Source organism: Aotus nancymaae, unplaced genomic scaffold, assembly GCF_030222135.1.
Source record: "Aotus nancymaae isolate 86718 unplaced genomic scaffold, 86718_ANA_hifiasm-v0.15.2.pri h1tg000019l, whole genome shotgun sequence".
Lineage (NCBI taxonomy): Eukaryota > Metazoa > Chordata > Mammalia > Primates > Aotidae > Aotus > Aotus nancymaae.
Window position 1 is genome coordinate 53075365 of NW_026988431.1, and position 19159 is coordinate 53094523.

Consider the following 19159-nt stretch of genomic DNA (forward strand, 5'->3'; position numbering starts at 1 on the left):
CCAGGCTGCAGTGAGCCATGATTGCACTACTGCATTCCAGCTTGGGCAACAGAGTGAGATCTTGACTATAAAAATAAATAAATAAAAAGAGATGACCTTCAAATAAAGAGGCTAATTTCTTTTCATTAGTTCAAATACTTTTTAAAATATACTGTTTTATTTTGATGCCTCTCTGGTTTTGTTAAGGTTGTGAACTTGAATACTAAAAATGAACTCAAAATAGATTTGAAAACTAAGTTAAAGTCTAGAATTAAGAAGTCTTTGTATGCCTATTTTGTCAAGAATAAGAGATCTCCTTGCCATTTCTTAGACAATTTAGGAATATAAATGATTTTCTGAAGCATATAAATTTAAAAAAAAATTTCAGTAACTTTGGTCTTTTCCTACTTTTAATATTAACCAAAAATTCAATTCTAGAGACATACACATTCTTGAAAGTGTTAAAGTCAATGATAATATGTGACAGAATTGGGTAGCTGTCACAAGTTCGTGCATCCTGAAAAATCTTAACAGTGCCTATACTAAAATCACTTGATCACATTGAGAAAACTACCTGAGCTACCATTACACCATACTAAGCTTGAAAATTATATTCATATAAGGGAAAAATACATAATTCATATCATACAACACTATCAACTTGATTCTGTCACTTAAGTCTCAAGCTAGCTTTAGCTGAACAATTTATTCATCAATAATCTGACTGATGTGAAAAATACCTTGCAGGATTGAAAACATAAGCAAAACATGATACTCTATTAGAGTTTTATTTACTATAATACAGAATTATATGCAGTAAAATGTTACCTTGCATCCCTTTCATATAATGTTTTAGGCAAAATGTCTCTGTCCACATAAACTGTATTGGGGTAATACCACACTATAAATCGAGTATCTTGAAGTCCACAAAGGATATTGCATGTATCATTCCATGCCATGGTATGCACCATGGTTCCTTAATTTAAAAAGAATGTTAATATGCTATTAGTTTTAATATGTAAGTATTAAAATATATCTTTAAAATGCCTGACAAACAAAACCCCATATAATTTCTGGTAGATATGACTCTAGTTTCTGATTGTATAATGGTGAAAACACATACGAAAAAATCACACAAGAATTTACAGAAATATTTGAATGCTTTACCTAGAACGCTTATATTTTTAATTTGCAAATTTTTCTTTCAGTGACAATTTAACTGCAGCAGCTAAAGACTTGCTATTAAGACAAGTTAATCCTCTTGCCTCAGACCATCAAGTTCTAGATGATCCTCAGTGAGGGATACCGTCCTCTCAATATTCAAGAGTGACTCTTCTACAGGGGACCCCTAGTCTGCCCATCAGTGGGACATGACGCAGGTGAACTCCTGCCTTTCTCTCCCTTGGACCTGGCTGGATACTGCTTTCACCAACCCATGGAGCCACCCTGCCCTGAGAGCTAGCAGGAGGCTAAGGCCCACAGAACAACCACCACTGCCCCTCTGTCAGCAGGAAGCAGTTACAGAATACTGATCTTTCTTCATTTTTACCATAGAATTAGGGTCTTGGACCCTTGATGGGGGGAAGTGTTACAGCAGGTAGTGAGGCAGACTTAAGCAAGGCAGGAGAGGTCCCCCGCTACTAGCACCAGGAATGTCAGGTAACCATCAGGTGATGGTCAGGTAGTTGTTAAGCTGTCTCTCTAAAATAATAATTGGTTACAGCCAGTACCAGGCAAAGGCAGTCTCTCAATAGAAACACCGAAACTGGAAAGTAGTAGCTTCTCAATACGATCTCAAGAGGTAGGTGAGTGGGCTCACACATGTGCACTACAGGCAAAATGGTGGAGGAGTTTAACTGGTATATGAACTTCGTTAGGAACACTGGAGTGGTAAGGAAAAAAACGCCTCAAGTGAGCATGTGTACAACTTCAGTAATCACACTGTGCATGTGGCCCCTCCCAGATGCTGGCAGGCCACCGTGCATGTGGACAGCCCATCCCAAGGGAACAATTAGGGCAGAAGGGTTACAACTCCCCAGAAGCATGCCAAAGTATAAAACCACAAATCAAAGGTCAAACAGTGCACTTGATCTCTCAAATTGCCTGCCTGCCCTCTTGTGAGTTTACTTTACTTCCATTCTTTCCTGCTCTAAAGCTTTTTAATAGACCAGACACCTGTAATCCCAACACTAAGAGACTGAGGCAGGTGGATGGCTTGAGCTCAGGAGTTTGAGACCAGCCTGGGCAACATGGTGAAACCCTGTCTCTACCAAAAATACAAAAAAATAAGCTGGATGTGGTATCATGTGCCTGTAGTCCTAGCTACTTGGGAAGCTGAGGCCGGAGAATCACTTGAGCCCAGGAGGTGCAGGTTACAGTGAGCCTTCATCGCGCCATTGCACTCCAGCATGGGTTACAGAGTGAGACTCTGTCTCAAATAAAATAAACTTAAAATAAAAAATAAAAAATAAAGCTTTTGAATAAACTTTCACTCCTGCTGTTAAAAAAAGTAGCTAAGATTAAAACATTAAAACATTTCCAGATTCATTTGAACAAATTATTTATTACAGCAAATATAAGAAAGTAGACAGTTAAAACTTAAAATGTCTTAAAATTATTTTACCAAGTTTGATAATTTGTTCTTCCTTCCCAAATCGTTTCACAGAAGTGATACAGAGATCTCTATTTTTATCAATGAAAGCAATTTTTCTATCATTGGTAAGTCCTTTTTGATCCAGAGCAATTTCCAAGATTTCATTCTAAAATTTTTAAAAAATGTAAATACTGGGTTAGTTTTAGTGTTTGATATAAGATAATTTTAATTATTTAATTATAAGAACATTTTCTTTTTTAAGATCAATTAAATGTCATTTACCCACTTACAATGATAAAATGTCCCTGTTAAATAATTTTAAACTGTCAATATATTAATTATTCAAAAGCTGCACTAAAGTATATTTGCCTGACATCCAAGGAAACAATACCTCTCAAAATACAATAAAATAATATATATTTTGATACTCTGTTGGCTGAGAAACACTCCTATCTGTCCTGTCCTACCTTTCATAGTCAGGGTGAAAGGGGCAGGTAAGTCTGAGTATGATGAGAGGTCTGTTTTGATTAACAAGTTGCCTAATAACTATATCTTAAATATTTGTAAAAATAAATTTTGGAAATATGTGGAAATATATCATGTGTCCAGAGCCTTGTATTTTACAGATTCCCTCACATTCATTCTTGCGAAACAGAAAAGTCTTGTAATACAGATATTATAATACTTACTTTGCAAATCAGAAGACTAGATTTATACTCAATAAGTGATTTTGCTCAGAAAAATCCAGTATCAAGTATATCTAAACTTGCAACTCAGACTTCTAACTCCAAGATCATTGGTTTTCATTTGCTAGTATGATGAATTTTATTAAAACTTGAAAATGTTTTAATACAGATTCATTTTAACTCAAACCAAGAAAGATTCATTTACTGTCTACAATGTCTGAAGACTTTGCTAGGAACTATGAATTCAACAAGAATCATGACCACAACATCAAATCATTGTATCTAAATGTAGTATAAGAAACATTGTTTAAAATAAAACAAAATACACATATAACTTTATCCAAAATGATGAATCCATCATGTACCAGTTCATAATACATTTTTAAAAATTCAACTCTTTCTAGAATATCATAATTTATATTTTAAGGAAGAAAATAATTTTGTTTCATACATAGCAAGGCACGCATGATATATAACACTAGGTATTTTCAAAATGGAAATGTTTCAGAGAAACTGATCTTTACAATAAAGAATTGCTTATCATTGTCATCATCAGAACCTAGTGTATTATTTTAAAAACACTGTTAAACAGATATGATTCTTCTGTCTAAGAAATTAAAAATCAAAGATGTACAGTAATTATAATAATGCCTATGTACGTAGGGGAAGAGGGGTTCCTCAACTTCATTCAGCAGGGCATCCCCCATTTTCCTCTTGTCAAGTCCATCTCCCCCCATATGTTCTAGTCCTCCTGGGTGACTCTTTGTAGTGGGACATAAAAGCAGTTCTGTGTTCAATAGAACCGTCTCCCTTGCCCTACACTAATTAATATTTATTTACTGATACACAGACTTGAGCTCTAGTTTGCGTTCTGTTACTATTTGGGAAGATCCTGGATATGAGTTTTTTCCAGATATAAAATAAAACAGTTTGGGGGAGCTTTCTATTACTTCATAGAATGTAAAATTTAAAAATCCTTTGTATTGCATACCAATGTACTGGGTAATTGGGTGAAGTGTGACAAGAAGTCACTTCCATTCTTATAATTAGAAAATGGTAAATTATCTAGGAAATTCTTACACTTAGGAAAAGTGTTATAGAAAGCATTATAACATTAAAATAAATATTAACCTTATTAATTGACTCTCTTTTCAATCCTACTAACAAAAATAACTGTATCTTGAAAAGCTGAGAAATTTACTCATTTTGATATGCTTAATCTTACTGAAGAGGAAAATTTCTGCTTACATAGTCTTGATTTAAAATGACAATAATGGAGAGGTTGTAGTAAAATAAGCACCTAAAATATTACCAGTGTAAAGGTAAACTGATATGATCTCTTTGAAAGATAACTTCAAAATACGTACTAAAATTACAAATTCTCATATCCTTTGACCCGGCAACAATATTTCAAGAATAAATCCCACAGTTATACTAGCACATGTACAAGAAGATGTATATGCAAGGTAATTCATCTTGCCAATACTGTAATATTCATAGCAAAAGGTTGGAAACAGTTCAAATTCTGATACATCCATAAAATGTTATACCATACAGTGGAGAAAAAAGGGTTGAGAAAACACTTTAGGTATAGATATGGAAACATCTCCAGAAAGAAAGTATTATATGAAAAAAGCAAAGTGGTGTAGAATTGTGTGTTACATTTTTGTAAAAGAGGAGGAAGAGAACATACATCAGTTTTGTTGGTACATACACTAAAAATCTCTGGAAGAATATATAAGAGATTAATACAACGGTTACTTATTTGGTGAAGAGGCACTATGGTGATGAATAATAGGTATAGTAGGGAGACTACCACTGTATACTTTTCAATGCTTTTTGATTTCTGAACCATATGAATGTATTTGTTATTCAAATTTAAAACTAGGGCCAGGTGTGGTGACTCATGTCTGTAATCCTAGCACTTTGGGGAGCTGAGGTAGGTGGATTGCTTGAGTTCAGGAGTTCGAGACTAGCCTGGGCAATATGGCAAAACCCTGTCTCTACCAAAAACAAACAAAACAAATAAAAACCTAATAATTACAAAGATATACATATATATATATGATTTTGAGTAACATTTCACTAGAAGTATTAATAAAACAAAAGTATCTTTAGACTCTATCAGTAATTTAGAAGGATAACTCAATGCAATGTGCTTCTTTAAGGCTCAAAATCAGAAACCAATAAACAACTTACAATTCAGGGTCTTTTGTACTTGTATAGATTTCTTACTACAGAAAGAAATCTATAAAGAAAATGCTGGCTAAGAACAGGTCAATGAGAAAACTGCAAGATATTCAGAAACACAAATACATTTTTATTTACTGATAAGTGCTAACATTTTAATCAAAATAGAACATTTAACTGAAAAACAGTGAAGGGCTTGACAATAGACATATAAGTCAGATCCTCTTATTCAATTAATTTGCATATATAGACTAAGGTCTTTGTGACGTTTTTGGGCAGAATAGTCAATGGAGAATGCACAGTGATTTTAAATATAAAACTAATTCCTTTGTGTCCTCTTTAAATTGAAAATGTTAATTTTAAAAAGGAAGTAAATAAATAGTAGCTATTTACATTAGAAGTAGTTAATGTCCATTACCTTATGAGAAAGAAACTTCCCATCACCTAATGGTTTTCCAGTTGACGCCTCAAAGAGGAAGATTACTTGAAAAAAAGTAGAACATTAATTAATGTGTCATATTAAAATTTTTACTGGTAAAATTCAGCAAAACTATTATAATCCTTATGAGAAATTATGTAACTCTCTAGACCACAGAGAGTTAAACAATTCAGCACAGAAGAGCAGCAGCATCCAATTTTAATTTATTAATGTGGTTACATTTCTTACACAAACAATAAAACTGCATATTTCTTCCTAAAACACATTTCTTAATTAGAATTTTTACTAATGGCATGGCATCAATGCTCCACAGGCTCAACAATGGCAAGTCCAAATGTGAAAGTAATTTATAATTCTGATAACTTTGATTTAAACTAATATAACACCATAGTGTATGCGCCAAAGAAAAACTTCCTCTTTGTCCTCTGGAGGTTAGCTGAAAACCAACTCACAAAAGGCAGATTAATAGGCTAAATGGCATACATATTTATTAACTTACATAAGGGAGACTCATAGAGTGATTACCCTACTGTACAATGGGGTGCAGATGGTTAAAAGCCCCTTCTTCCCCTCTTAAGGGAAATGGAGATGAGGAATGTGGATGATTTTAGAAGGGGTAGTAAATGATTTCTAGGGGAATTCAGTGGGCAGGAAGAACATACAAAGTCTGTTGGGCACACAAGAGCACACAATGGTTTGTGACAAATGTCTGCCCACGTGTGTTGACAGCCTTCTGTATTTTTTCCTGCAATATGAGTTTTGTTAATGAAAACTCAGGGAAGGGACCAGAGGTAACTTTTTTCTTCTTTGGTGGGTCCGAAGTTGAGGCAGATAAGGGAACTTCAGCACAGCATGTCAAAGGACCATATTTTGGGGTATTGGTTTCTAAGCACCAGCAATAGACAACCATATTCCACAAAGGAAAAACATGTTGAATGCCTATTATAATGCCAGGCAACGTGTTACGTGCTGCTCAGTTTTCTGTTATTAATATGCTACTCTGCTATAATCAACAATTTATCTGGTCTCTGTCCCGGAGCTTCAAAAACCCTTAGAATTTCCTGATTAGAGCATCTTTATTATTGCCAGTGAAGAGACTCTTGGTGGGCCCCTAGATAGCTTCAGGATAGGGGCTGATAATCAGATCAAGTATGTGGTTTGACGGTCTGAACTTTCAGGTTCCCAGTCTCTGGAGATGGGAAGCAGGCTGGAGACAGTTCATCAGGTGGCCAATGATTTAATTAATCTTGCCAATGTAACAAAACCCCATAAAAATTCTGAATGCCAAAGTTCAGTGGAGCTTCCTGGTTAGTGAACAGTGATGAACTGGGAAGGTGATGTGTCCTGAGAAGAATGGACACAGAAACTCTGTGTCCGTCCTTTATAATAAAACTGTAATAATAAGTATAGCTTTCCTGAGTTCTTTGAGTCATTTTAGCGAATTATCAAACTTGAAGGAGTTGTAGGAGTCCCTGACTTTGTAGCTGGTTGGTCAGAAAAGTAGGCAGCTGCAGTGGGGTTGGAGGAGTCTTAGATTTGTAGCTAGCATCTGCAGTAGGGGCAGTCTTAAGCTTTGGTGTCTGCACTAGTTCCAGCTAGTGTAGAAATGAAATGCAGTAAACCCAGTTGAGATGAAAATGGAATAGTTGGTATTAGGTTATTGAAGCATATGGTTTGGAAGAGAAAGGATGAAAGAGTAGAGGATGAAGAACTTCTGATTCCTCAATGGCCATGGGGTCACCCATGGTATGAAACACCAGCTATGTTGCAATCAGTTATTGGAGGTAAAAGTTACCCATGGAATTTAAGATGATGCATACATCTTCTGGGGAACTGGCTCACTAAATGCATAGGAAAATGCAAAATAGTAAGAAAAAAGAGAAATACACAATCTCTTCATTATTGCTATCTCTAATAGCTAAAAATGAAAGGAAGAGATGAACCAAATATAAATTCTGGCCAGTCTAAATTATGGCCTCTAGTCTCAGGGCCTCTACTGAAGGAATGAATGTGTATTGAAAGATATTGATTCTTGCCAGTTAAAGGAACAGGCACTAGACTCAGAGTCATTTTCAAAGGAAAAAGTTATGCTGAAATAAATCTTGAAAAAGACTAAAATAATTCCTAAGAGAATGGAGATAGAAAGGGGGAAATGTCTAGAAATTCACCCAAACTGGGAAAAAAAAATCTTTAAACAGTTATTAAGAAATAGAGCGAACAAAAAACTATAAAAACTCAACCTAGGCAATACCATTCTGAACATGGGAACAAGAAAAGATTTCATGACAAAGATGCCAAAAGCAATCTCAACAAAAGTAAAAATTGACAAATGGAATCTAATTAAACTCAAGACCTTCGTCACAGCAAAAGAAACTATCAACAGAATAAACAGACAACCTAGAGAAAAGGAGAAAATTTCTGCAAACTGTACATCTGACAAAAGTCAAATATCTAGCATCTACAAGGAACTTAAATTTACAAGAAAAAAACATTAGAAAGTAGGCAAAGGACATGAAAAGACACTTAAAAGAAGACATACATGCGGCCAACAAGCATGTGCATAAAAGCACAATATCAATTATCATTAGAGAAATACAAATCAAAACCACAATGAGATACCATCTCACACCAGTCATAATGGTTATTATTAAAAAGTCAAAAAGTAACAGATGCTGGTAAGTTGTGGAGAAAAAGGAATGGTTTTACACTGTTGGTGGGAGTGTAAATTAGTTCAATCATTGTGGTGAGGAGTGTGGCAATTCCTCAAAGAGCTAAAAACAGAACTACCATTCAACCCAGCAATCCCATTACTGGGTATATACCCAAAGGAATAGAAATCATTCTACCATAAAGACACATGCATGTGAATGTGCACTGCAACACCTATTCACAATGGCAAATACATGGAGTCAACCTAAATGCCCATCAATGACAGACTGGATAAAGAAAATGTTGTACATATCACCATGGAATACTATACAGCCATAAAAAAGAATGAGATCATGTCCTCTGTGAGAATGTAGATGGAGCTGGAGGCCATTATCCTTAGCAAACTAATGCAGAAACAGAAAACCAAATGCCACATGTTCTCACTTATAAGTGGGAGCTAAATGATGAGAACTCATGGACACAAAGAGGGAAAGAGAGACTGGGGCCTTGAGTGTAAAGAGTGGGAGGATGGAGCGAATCAGAAAAAATAATTATTAGGTACTAGGCTTAGTAACTAGGTGATGAAATAATCTGTACAACAAACCCATATGACACAAGTTTACCTATATAACAAACCTGCACATGTACCCTGAACCTAAAACAAAAGTTTTTGTTTTTTTAAAGAAATGGAGTGAAAAAGCAAACAATGATGGGGGTAAAATGAAAGAGAAAGAGAAAAGGGAGAGTCAAGGGACTTATCATAGTAGGGTGGAAGTCTGGGGTCAAAACACAGCGGCTGGGTGGACTGATGTGGGGGTTCCTGCTAGTGTCCCAACATTTAAGAAACTAAGTAAATCTGCTTTATTCATCTTAGTTTGGAAGAATTTGGAAAGCAGAAAGGCAAAGATGGCAACAAGAAACTTGACCTTCAATTACCTGGAGCAACAGGCTACCAATTTAATAAAGAAAAAGATTCAGGAAAAGGCCTGGATTCCCTGGCTCAGTTATGAGCTGGGGACCCAACACCTTATGCACATGAATGGGCAAAATGATCAGGGGGTGGAGAGGAGAAGACTCGAGGACACCTTGACACAAAAGTGCCATGTACTTTGGTCCAAAACACCCTGGTGATGCCCCAAAGAAGACTACAATTAAATTGAAAGAGTATAGAAGTGCAAGTGTTGATAGAATTAAGGTGAAAGCTTGAATGAAAACTGGAGAGTTTAAACAGACTTTATGTGAAGAGGCTGCGTCTCCTTTACTTGAATGTTTCATGGGAATAGATATTATGTCTGACTGGAACATTTCCCCTACCTACCAGTGAAAGTCCCAATGGGGCTGGGTGTGGTGGCTCACATCTGTAATCCCAGCACTTTGGGAGGCCAAGGTGGGTGGATTACTTGAGGTTAGGAGTTTGAGAATAGCCTGGCCAACATGGTGAAACCCCACCTCTCCTAAAAATACAAAAAATTAGCTGGGTGTGGTGGTGCACACCTGTAAATCCTAGCTACTTGGCAGGCTGAAGCAGGAGAATCACTTGAACCTGAGAGGTGGAGGTTGCAGTGAGCCAAGGTTGTGCCACTGCACTCCAGCCTGCAACAGAGTGAGACTATCTTCAAAAAAAAAAAGAAAAAGAAAAGAAAAGTCCTAACGGGAGTCACAACTAGATTGAGAGGATACAGAAATGCAAGAGTTAATGAAATTAAGGCAAAAGTTTGGATGAAAATTGGTAGTTTAAACAAGCTTTGTTTTTTTTTAGAAGAAATTTTTGCTCCTGTTGACCAGGCTGGAGTGCAGTGGCACAATCTCGGCTCACTGCAACTTCTGCCTCCTGGGTTCAAGCAATTCCCCTGCCTCACCTTCCTGAGTAGCCGGCTAATTTTTTTGTATTTTTAGTAGAGATGGGGTTTTGCCATATTGGCCAGGCTGGTCTCTAATTCCTGACCTCAGGGATCCACCTGCCTCAGCTTCTCCAAGTATTGAGATTACAGGCGTGAGCTACCACGCCTAGCGCTAAACAATCTTTATGTTAAGTAGTTGTGTCTCATTTACCAGGATGTATTATGGGGACTGATATTATGTCTGGTTGGAGAGCATTTCCTCTAACAAGTAATATGAAACAGAAGGCATGTAAACCCACCCTTTAAGCAATATTAATTGGGAATGCAAAACGGGAATAAATAAGATTACTCAAGTTCACACAGGCCTTTAATATCAATCAGTATATGAACTAGTATGGATGAATTCTCTATACAATAACCCTGGGTGGAATGCAGATTGGAACTTAAAGGGGAAAGCCTATGAGCACCTCTCAGTGAAAATTACTGGGATTTTGGACTAGAGAATTCCCATCTTTGGAGCAATTACTAGCTTGCTATCTGACATTAATTGAAACTACCCCTGTAACCGAAGAATACAAAATAATTTTGAAATCTAATGTGTCCATAATATCTTGGGTGATATTGGAGACAGATTCTACTAAAAGCAATGACCAGAAGAGTTTCATAATAAAATGTAAATGTATTGAGTAGAAACACATTACTGGGGAATGCGAAAAGTTACAGTGTGTGTATGTATATATATGTATATATATATATATATATATATATATATATATATATATATGAGTCTACCTGCTCTGACTGGCTTTGGAACAACTTGAGGAGCTGCCAGATTCTGTCGACACTCGGACAGTGGCCTATAAACAGCTCTCAATTAACCAACAGATAGCTGACTAGTTTATGAATAGCAGTTCTACTGTGAACATACAACATTTTATTTGTAAGGCCACCCTCTGACAGAAGGTGAAAACAAGCATGGTGGGCTGCACTGCATGCTGTTTGCCTAGATATGTGAGTTTTTATTAACGCACAGGCAGTGGTCACATGGTCAGGCAAGAAGGACAGTTGAAAACTGGCCTATTATAGGGATGCCCATATAGGGTACAGCCTCAGGCAACTTACTATGGGAATGTGAAGGCTGCATTAAGGTATGACATATCAATGCCTATCAGGAGACTTTCCCTTCTAGGTTCAAAAGGCGATTGGAATTGATGAGCAAATACCCCAGGATGCCTCCTTGAGGTGGCCCCCTGGATACATGAAGCAAGTGGACACTGAGGGCTGCAGCAATGCAGAGATGAACTGAATCTAGAAATGTTCGTCTCATACCCTCTGAGGCACAAAATACCAATAAGAACTGTTCTGTCTGCCCATGACAGACTGCAGGTGGCTATGGGGCAGATTCCTTGGGAGAAAGGCTCTACACATAGCTGGAAACTTGGACTCATGCCAGTAGCTGGGGAGGGATACAAATGGGTCCTGACATGAATAGATGCTGACTCGGAACTGGGCTTTGTTTAACCAGTGGTAGCCTGGCAAATACTGAGGGTACTATAAAAGAACCAGTAGAGAAGATAATTCATTGATTTGGACCACCTAGTCACATTTCATCAGACCAAAGAACACACTTTACAATCCACAATGTCCAACAATGGGCAGAGATATATCCTCCCCAGAGTAATGGTTTGGTGAAAAATCAGAATGGGAAGTTAAAACAGTGGCTCTTGAAAACAGGAGAAAGGATGAACTGGCTTGCATGCTTGCATGAGTATGGCTTCAACAAGAGAGAAGCAAAGAGATAGATCCTGCACTAGATAGATTCCTCGTTGTTTTTGTTTTGTTTTGCTTTTTAGATGGAGTTTTGCTCTTATTGCCCAGGCTGGAATGGCACGAGCTCGGCTCATCATAACCTCCGCCTCCCAGGTTCAACCGATTCTCCTGCCTCAGCCTCCCCAGTAGCTGGGATTATAGGCATGCACCACCACGCCCAGCTAATTTTTGTATATTTTAGTAGAGACGGTGTTTCTTCATGTTAGTCGGGCTGGTCTCAAACTCCCGACCTCAGGTCATCCTCCCGCCTCAACCTCCTAAAGTGCTGGGATTACAGGAGTGAGCCACCATCTCAGGCACTATTTTTTTTGAGACAGTCTCACTCTGTCACCCAGGCTGAAGTGCAGTGGCATGATCTTGGCTCACTGCAACCCCTGCCTCCCAGATTCAAGCTATTCTCCTACCTTAGCCTTCTGAGTAGCTGGGATTACAGGTGTGTGCCACCATGCCTGGCTAATTTCTGTATTTTTAGTAGAGACCAGGTTTCACAAGTTGGTCAGGCTGGCCTCGAACTCCTGACCTCGTGATCTGCCTGCCTCAGCCTCCTTCTGTTTTTTTGATGAATCTCAGGAAGAAGGGGAGGGGAAAGGAGGATACTGGTATGGCAAAACACTTTTTCCTTTCTTCCCTATATCACCTCAGCTTTCTCCTATCTGATGCCATGGTCCCAAGGTCAGGGCTACCACTATAAATGCCAGAAGCAGAGATGATTCCCAAGCAAGAAACTGTAACTATACTTTTAAGCCTTAATGTCAAAATTCCTAAGGACCTGATAGGATTGGTTGTACCTTCACTCCATCTGGAGAATTTAGGGTTAATGGTGAATACAGCTTTATTGGCTTGTAGTGGAAATAGCCTGTTTGCTCTTTACAAATGAAAAGGAGAAATAATAGCTGAGAGTAAAGGAATGAATAAATGGGTTGTGCAATAAGTAAAATATTACATTAATGCTTCAAAAGAGACTCAGAGCAAAAGAATGATACTGTTTCTTGGCTTAATTATAGCTGATACATGAAAGAGTGAAACCATATATTGCTGAGACCTCTCCTGCTTGGAACTTAACACATTTGAATGGAATCCTGCAAACCTCAGAGGCCTAAACTTGAAGACAACTTGGTCATAGAACATGATGATGGACTGGACTAATTATTAACGACTAGTAGAACCCTAGTAATGCACTAGTGTCTTCTGACTCTTATCTTATAATATGGTATAAGACTGGAATTGTTGGTAAGTGTATAATACTGATAGTGATGGTCAGATGTAGTGGGAATGGAATTTAAAAGCCTCCTATCTCTACCCAATATTGATTCCTCCAAACACTAGGCATATTCATACTGGTCCTATAGACAGGAATGATCCTTTTGCTATAAGGGATCCATGGTCATAGACCAGGGGGTGATCTGTGGTATGATAAATAATTTGTCTGGTGTTTGTCTTGGGCTCCTGGCAGGTAGCTTCAAAAATGCTTGGAATTTTCTGAATGACAGAAGTGTCTTTGTTGTCCTAATAAGGTGACTCTGGTGAGCCCCTAGATAGCTTCAAGATAGTGACTGGTCACCAGAAAAACCAATCTCATGCTCAGAGGGTTGAGCACTTTCAACCCTCCACCCCACCCGCAACCTCTTGAGAAGAAAGCTGGAAACTCAGTTCAATCACATGGCCAATGATTTAAATAACCATGCCTAATTAACCAGGTCATCAAACCCCAAAAGTCTTCTCTGGACACCAAAGCTCAAAACTCAGTGGAGCTTCCTTGTTGACTGATGTGCCAGGAAGATGATGTACCCTGATTCCATGAGGGCACAGAAGCTCCAGGCCTCACCCTATGTCTATCCTTTGTAATAAAATTATAATCATAAATAAAGTGCTTTTCTGAGTTCTGAGTCATTCTAGCAAATTATTGAACCTTAGGGGTTGATGGGGTCGCCAAATTTTTAGCCAGTTGGTCAGAAATGCAAGTGCCCTTGGGAACCCCTACCCCCCAAAAACTAGTGCTGGCATCTGAAGTGAGGTCAGTCTTGGAAGACTTTTGTCCTTAACTTTTTTTTCTTTTTTGGAGACAGGATCCCGCTCTGAAGCGCAGGCTGGGGGGCAGTGGCGTGATAGCTCACTGCAACCTCTGCCTCAAGCAAGCTCAAGCAATCCTCCCACCTCAGCCTTCTATGTAGCTGGGAGTACAGGTGTGCGCCACTATGCTTGCTTAAGGTTTGTATTTTTTGTAGAGATACGGTTTTGCTATGTTGCCCAGGCTGGTCTCAAACTCCTGGCTCAAGTGATCCACCCATCTTGGCCTCCCCAAGTGCTGGGATTGCAGGCATGAACCACCATGTCTGGCCAACTTTTGGCATTGCACTAACTCTGAGTAATCAGTGTCTGAATTGAACTGTAGTACATTCAGTTGGAGTAGAAACGATTAATTACTAACAAGTGACATTCTCCGTAAGTCATCAATACAGTATTACAAATGTGTGTCCTTATTGTAAAACATTCAACTCAAAGTTCCAGAATACCAGAGAACTAGGAGAAATCTTGAAGAACTTTTATTTGTCACAAACACTTGCTTTGGGAGCTAAGCTAGCTCCCAGTCTGAGAATTTCCCTAAACTCTTGAGGGAGGCTTTTAGAACCATCCTCTCTGTATCTCCAGTAAGCTCCTTAATTTTTAGTTAGTGACGGAAAAAGCATACATGCAAACAAGGTGCAGTCTATAAAATTATTTATTAAATTAGATAATGATTATTCTAGCATTACTTCTAAAGTGTTTTTCTTTTTGAGGGCTGCTTAGCAATGATTTATCTAACTGCTGGTTGGGGAGATTAGCTCCTGTAATAAACCAGGGCAGGTATTTCAAGATTAAATATATTCCAAAGATAATCAGGAGTTGATTTTAAGACAGACAGAACATATGCTTGGGTCAACAGGTAAATGAAAAGGTGTTCAATGTCATTAATCATCAAGAAAATGCAAAGCAAAACCATAATGAGATATCACCTCAAACCTGTTAGGCTATTACTTTAAGAAGACAACACGTTGGTGAGGATGTGAAGAAACTGGAACACTTGCCCACTTCTAGTGAGAATGCAAAATAGTACAGCCACTATGAAAAATATTATGAAGGTTCCTCAAAAAATTAGAATCAGCCAGGCGCAGTGGCTCATGCCTGTAATCTCAGCACTTTGGGAAGCCGAGGTGGGAAGAATGCTTAAACTCAGGAGTTTGAGATCAGCCCGGGCAACATAGTGAGACCTTGTCCTACTAAAAATACAAAAATTAACCAGACGTTGAGGTACCTGCTTCCTGTAGCCCCAGATACTTGGAGGCTGAGGCAGGAAAATCACTTGAGCCCATGACGTAGAGGCTGCAGTGGAGCACTACTGCACTCCAGCCTGGGTGAAAGAGGAGACCCTGTCTCAAAATAAAAAAAATTAAAAACAGAACTACCCAGCAATACCACATATGAGTGCTTATCTGAAAGAACTGAAATCAGGATCTTAAAGAGATATTTGCATTCCCATGTTCACTGCAGCACTGGTCACAATAACCAAGATGTAGAAACAACCCAAATATCTGTCGACAGATGAATGGATAAAGAAAATGTGGTATATATGTACAATGGATTATTATTTAGTCTTCAAAGAAAAAAGAAAATCCTGTGATATGTAACAACATGGATAAGCCTGATGGACATTGTGCTAACTGAAAAGCTTGTCACAGAACAAAGACTGCATTATTCCACCTATATGAGGTATACTAAAATAGTCAAATTTATTGGAACAAAAGCAGATCCGGTTGCCAGAGGCAGGAAGGAGGGGGAAATGGGGAGTTGCTAATCAAGGGCCTAAAATTTCAGTAATGCAAGATGAGTAAGTTCTAGGGATCTGCTGTACAACACTGTACCTATATTGTATTGTACACTGTTAACAATATTGAATTGTACCCTGAAAAATCTGTTAAAAAGGTAGCTCTCATGTTAAGTATTCCTATCGCAATCAAATAAAAATAAATTTCAATCCTAAAAAAAACTCCCTGGAGGCCACTAAATAGATATGAAATATTCATTAAGATGATGTATTAAAAATTTCACTACATAAAAATAGACTTTTGTCCGGGCGCAGTGGCTCATGCCTGTAATCCCAGCACTTTAGGAGGCCGAGGTGGGTGGATCACGAGGTCAAGAGATCGAGACCATCCTGGTCAACATGGTGAAACCCCGTCTCTACTAAAAATACAAAAAATTAGCTGGGCATGGTGGCACGTGCCTGTAATCCCAGCTACTCAGGAGGCTGAGGCAGGAGAATTGCCTGAACCCAGGAGGCGGAGGTTGTGGTGAGCCGAGATCGCGCCATTGCACTCCAGCCTGGGTACCAAGAGCGAAACTCCGTCTCCAAAAAATAAATAAATAAATAAAAATAAACTTTTGGTAACTTTTGATGTAACAGCTTAATTTCCCTCAGATTTATCTCCAGACTTACTTATAATAGTTCTGGTCCTCACCACACGCATTCTAATTTCAGGCAAAGGAGTATCTATTGCCCATACTTCTCCATCCCTACTACATTCTTTACCTATATATTGTTACTCTCTCTGTTATTCTATCTGCCTGTCTTTCTCCGAAATATTATTCTATCAACGATCCCCACTTTCTCCTGCACCTTTACCCTGGTTCATTCTCAGCATACAAACAACTCTGATATTACCCTCACTTAAAAAAAATCACAATTACAATTATTTGCCTTTTTTTAACTCTAAACTTCCTGAAACAACAGTTATTCCAGTTTTTACAACTCCTACCCATTCTTCAACCTATGACAATTTGCTATTCAACCTCACTACACTGATGACCCACATGTTGCCAAATCAAAGACTATTTTTAGTCCTCACTCTAGGAGCCTATTTTTAGTCTTGACCTCCCAGCAGCACTGATGCTTCTGACTATCCTCTCTGTCTTGACACTCTTATGTGGGCTACACATAACATTGTTTTCTCCCAGTTCTCTTCTATTTTGGATCATTCCTCACTCTCCTTTCCTAGCTTCTCCTTATCTGACAACCCTTGATCTTAAGGTTTTGTTCTTTGAAGACTTTTCACTATAAATACTTACCCCCAGTAACATTTACTTCTACGACATCAATCACTATTTAAATAATGATAATTCATAGTTCTCTATTTCCAACCTCAACCTTTCTCTGATATTGTGCAGTAGGTAAAGCTGTAAAAATTACCGGAGATATTCTATTGAAGAAGCCTGGAACAAATGCTGCCTCTGCCCCTTTCTCTGTTTCACCAAGGCTTCTCTTAGTCTCAATCATAACAGTGGTATTGGTAGCTATTGTTTATGCTATTGAAAAGATTGTTGGGAAAGAAAAAAACAAGAAGATTATTTTGATGGTTCTCTTTAAGTAATTCTCAAATTACTCCAACCCAAGATTAATCTCAAATAGAGTAATTTTATATGACAGCATATGAATAGGATTACAAGAAATGAAAAGATAAAAATGGCATAAGACAGAAGTGGCATTGAGTACTCAGCCAGAAAAACTGGACAACATATACAGATTATAAAAATGCTACAATGTGTATAACATGAAATTTAATTTCAGAGGATCGCACTAATACATTATTAGCTTCTAGTAAATCATAGGATGTTAAGTTGGAGGTCATTGGCTATATTCACAAAGAAAAGTCATGTTGTAACATTTAGTTATCTTCTGAAGTTGCCAATTATGAAAAATAAAAAATAAAAATACAGCCGGGGGTGGTGGCTCACGCCTATAATCCCAGCACTTTGGGAGGCCGAGGCTGGTGGATCACAAGGTGAAGAGATCGAGACCATCCTGGTCAACAAGGTGAAACCCCATCTCTACTAAAAATACAAAAATTAGCTGGGCATGGTGGTGCGTGCCTGTAGTCCCAGCTACTCGGGAGGCTGAGGCAGGAGAATTGCCTGAACCCAGGAGACAGAGGTTGCCGAGATCGTGACATTGCACTCCAGCCTGGGTAACAATAGCAAAACTCCGTCTCAAAAAAAAAAGTAATAATAATAATAAAAATACTATAATAGAATTTTTAATTAAGTAGGGAAACAAAAATTTAAAATTTTTGGCTTTCATTTAAAAAATGCTTTGGGTTTGCCTACTTCATATTATTTTCATAGTTATGCAAACTACTAAACTTTTAAAATGATAACAGCCTTCCATCCTTTTTCTGACTATATATATAAAAAGCTAGGGATATGCAGATGAACTCGTCTACTTTTTCCACAACTGTAAGTGCACCTGATCTATGGGAGGCTGGCTCTGTTTTTCAGTGTTAACATGTAATAGAAACTGGCAGAATGAACAACAAAGGAGCTGTGAGTTGAAAGAGTTGCTTCTAAATAGGAATAACTATTCCCCAACTTCTAGACATTTCTTTCAAATAATCACCCACTCTAATATAGCATATCTGCGCAAAGTGAATAGGGAGAAGAAGGAAGGCAAAAACAGCAGCTCTAGTACTTAATCACCAAAAGGGGTACTCAAACACACCCAAGATCTATTTATGGAGCACCTATTATAATACAGAGTACTACACTTCATGCAAGAATAAAAAAGCTCCCAAATTAGGAAGAACTAGTGATGTCAAATACAGATGGCACCCTTTTAAGGGTTAAATATGTCAGGTACTTCAATTGTATTTTCTATTGTTAGTACTTATCACTATTTAGCCATCAATAAATACTATTTTTTTAAAAAAGGAACATATAAAAATAGTTTCCCTCTCATTTTATTTAAGTTCTACAATAATTTTATTTTAGTCTTTTGAGTTTATATTTACAGCAAAACAGAATTACATAATTATCTTGTTTAACAATCTAAACTTACAGAAGTAAAATAGATAATTTATTCATATTTCTGTAAATTCATATTTCTTATAAATTCATATTTCTGTAAATGTTAACACTTTTTTAT

At 37.7% G+C, this 19159-nt stretch overlaps 1 protein-coding gene across 3 annotated transcripts in view; it reads right to left on the reverse strand.

Annotated features, from left to right (window-relative positions):
* Positions 1-19159, reverse strand: part of IFT80 (intraflagellar transport 80) — a 137221-nt gene that overhangs the window by 23649 nt on the left and 94413 nt on the right. For all 3 annotated transcript variants that reach the window (XR_010343485.1, XM_064378873.1, XM_064378872.1), the window contains exons 13-15: positions 5867-5931; positions 2603-2738; positions 808-955 (exon numbers count right to left, since the gene is read on the reverse strand). Coding sequence is in view for 2 of the 3 variants with exons in the window: in XM_064378873.1 (XP_064234943.1) it covers positions 808-955; positions 2603-2738; positions 5867-5931 (349 nt within the window). In the remaining variant the exon portion in view is untranslated. The remainder of the gene's footprint in view (positions 1-807; positions 956-2602; positions 2739-5866; positions 5932-19159) is intronic.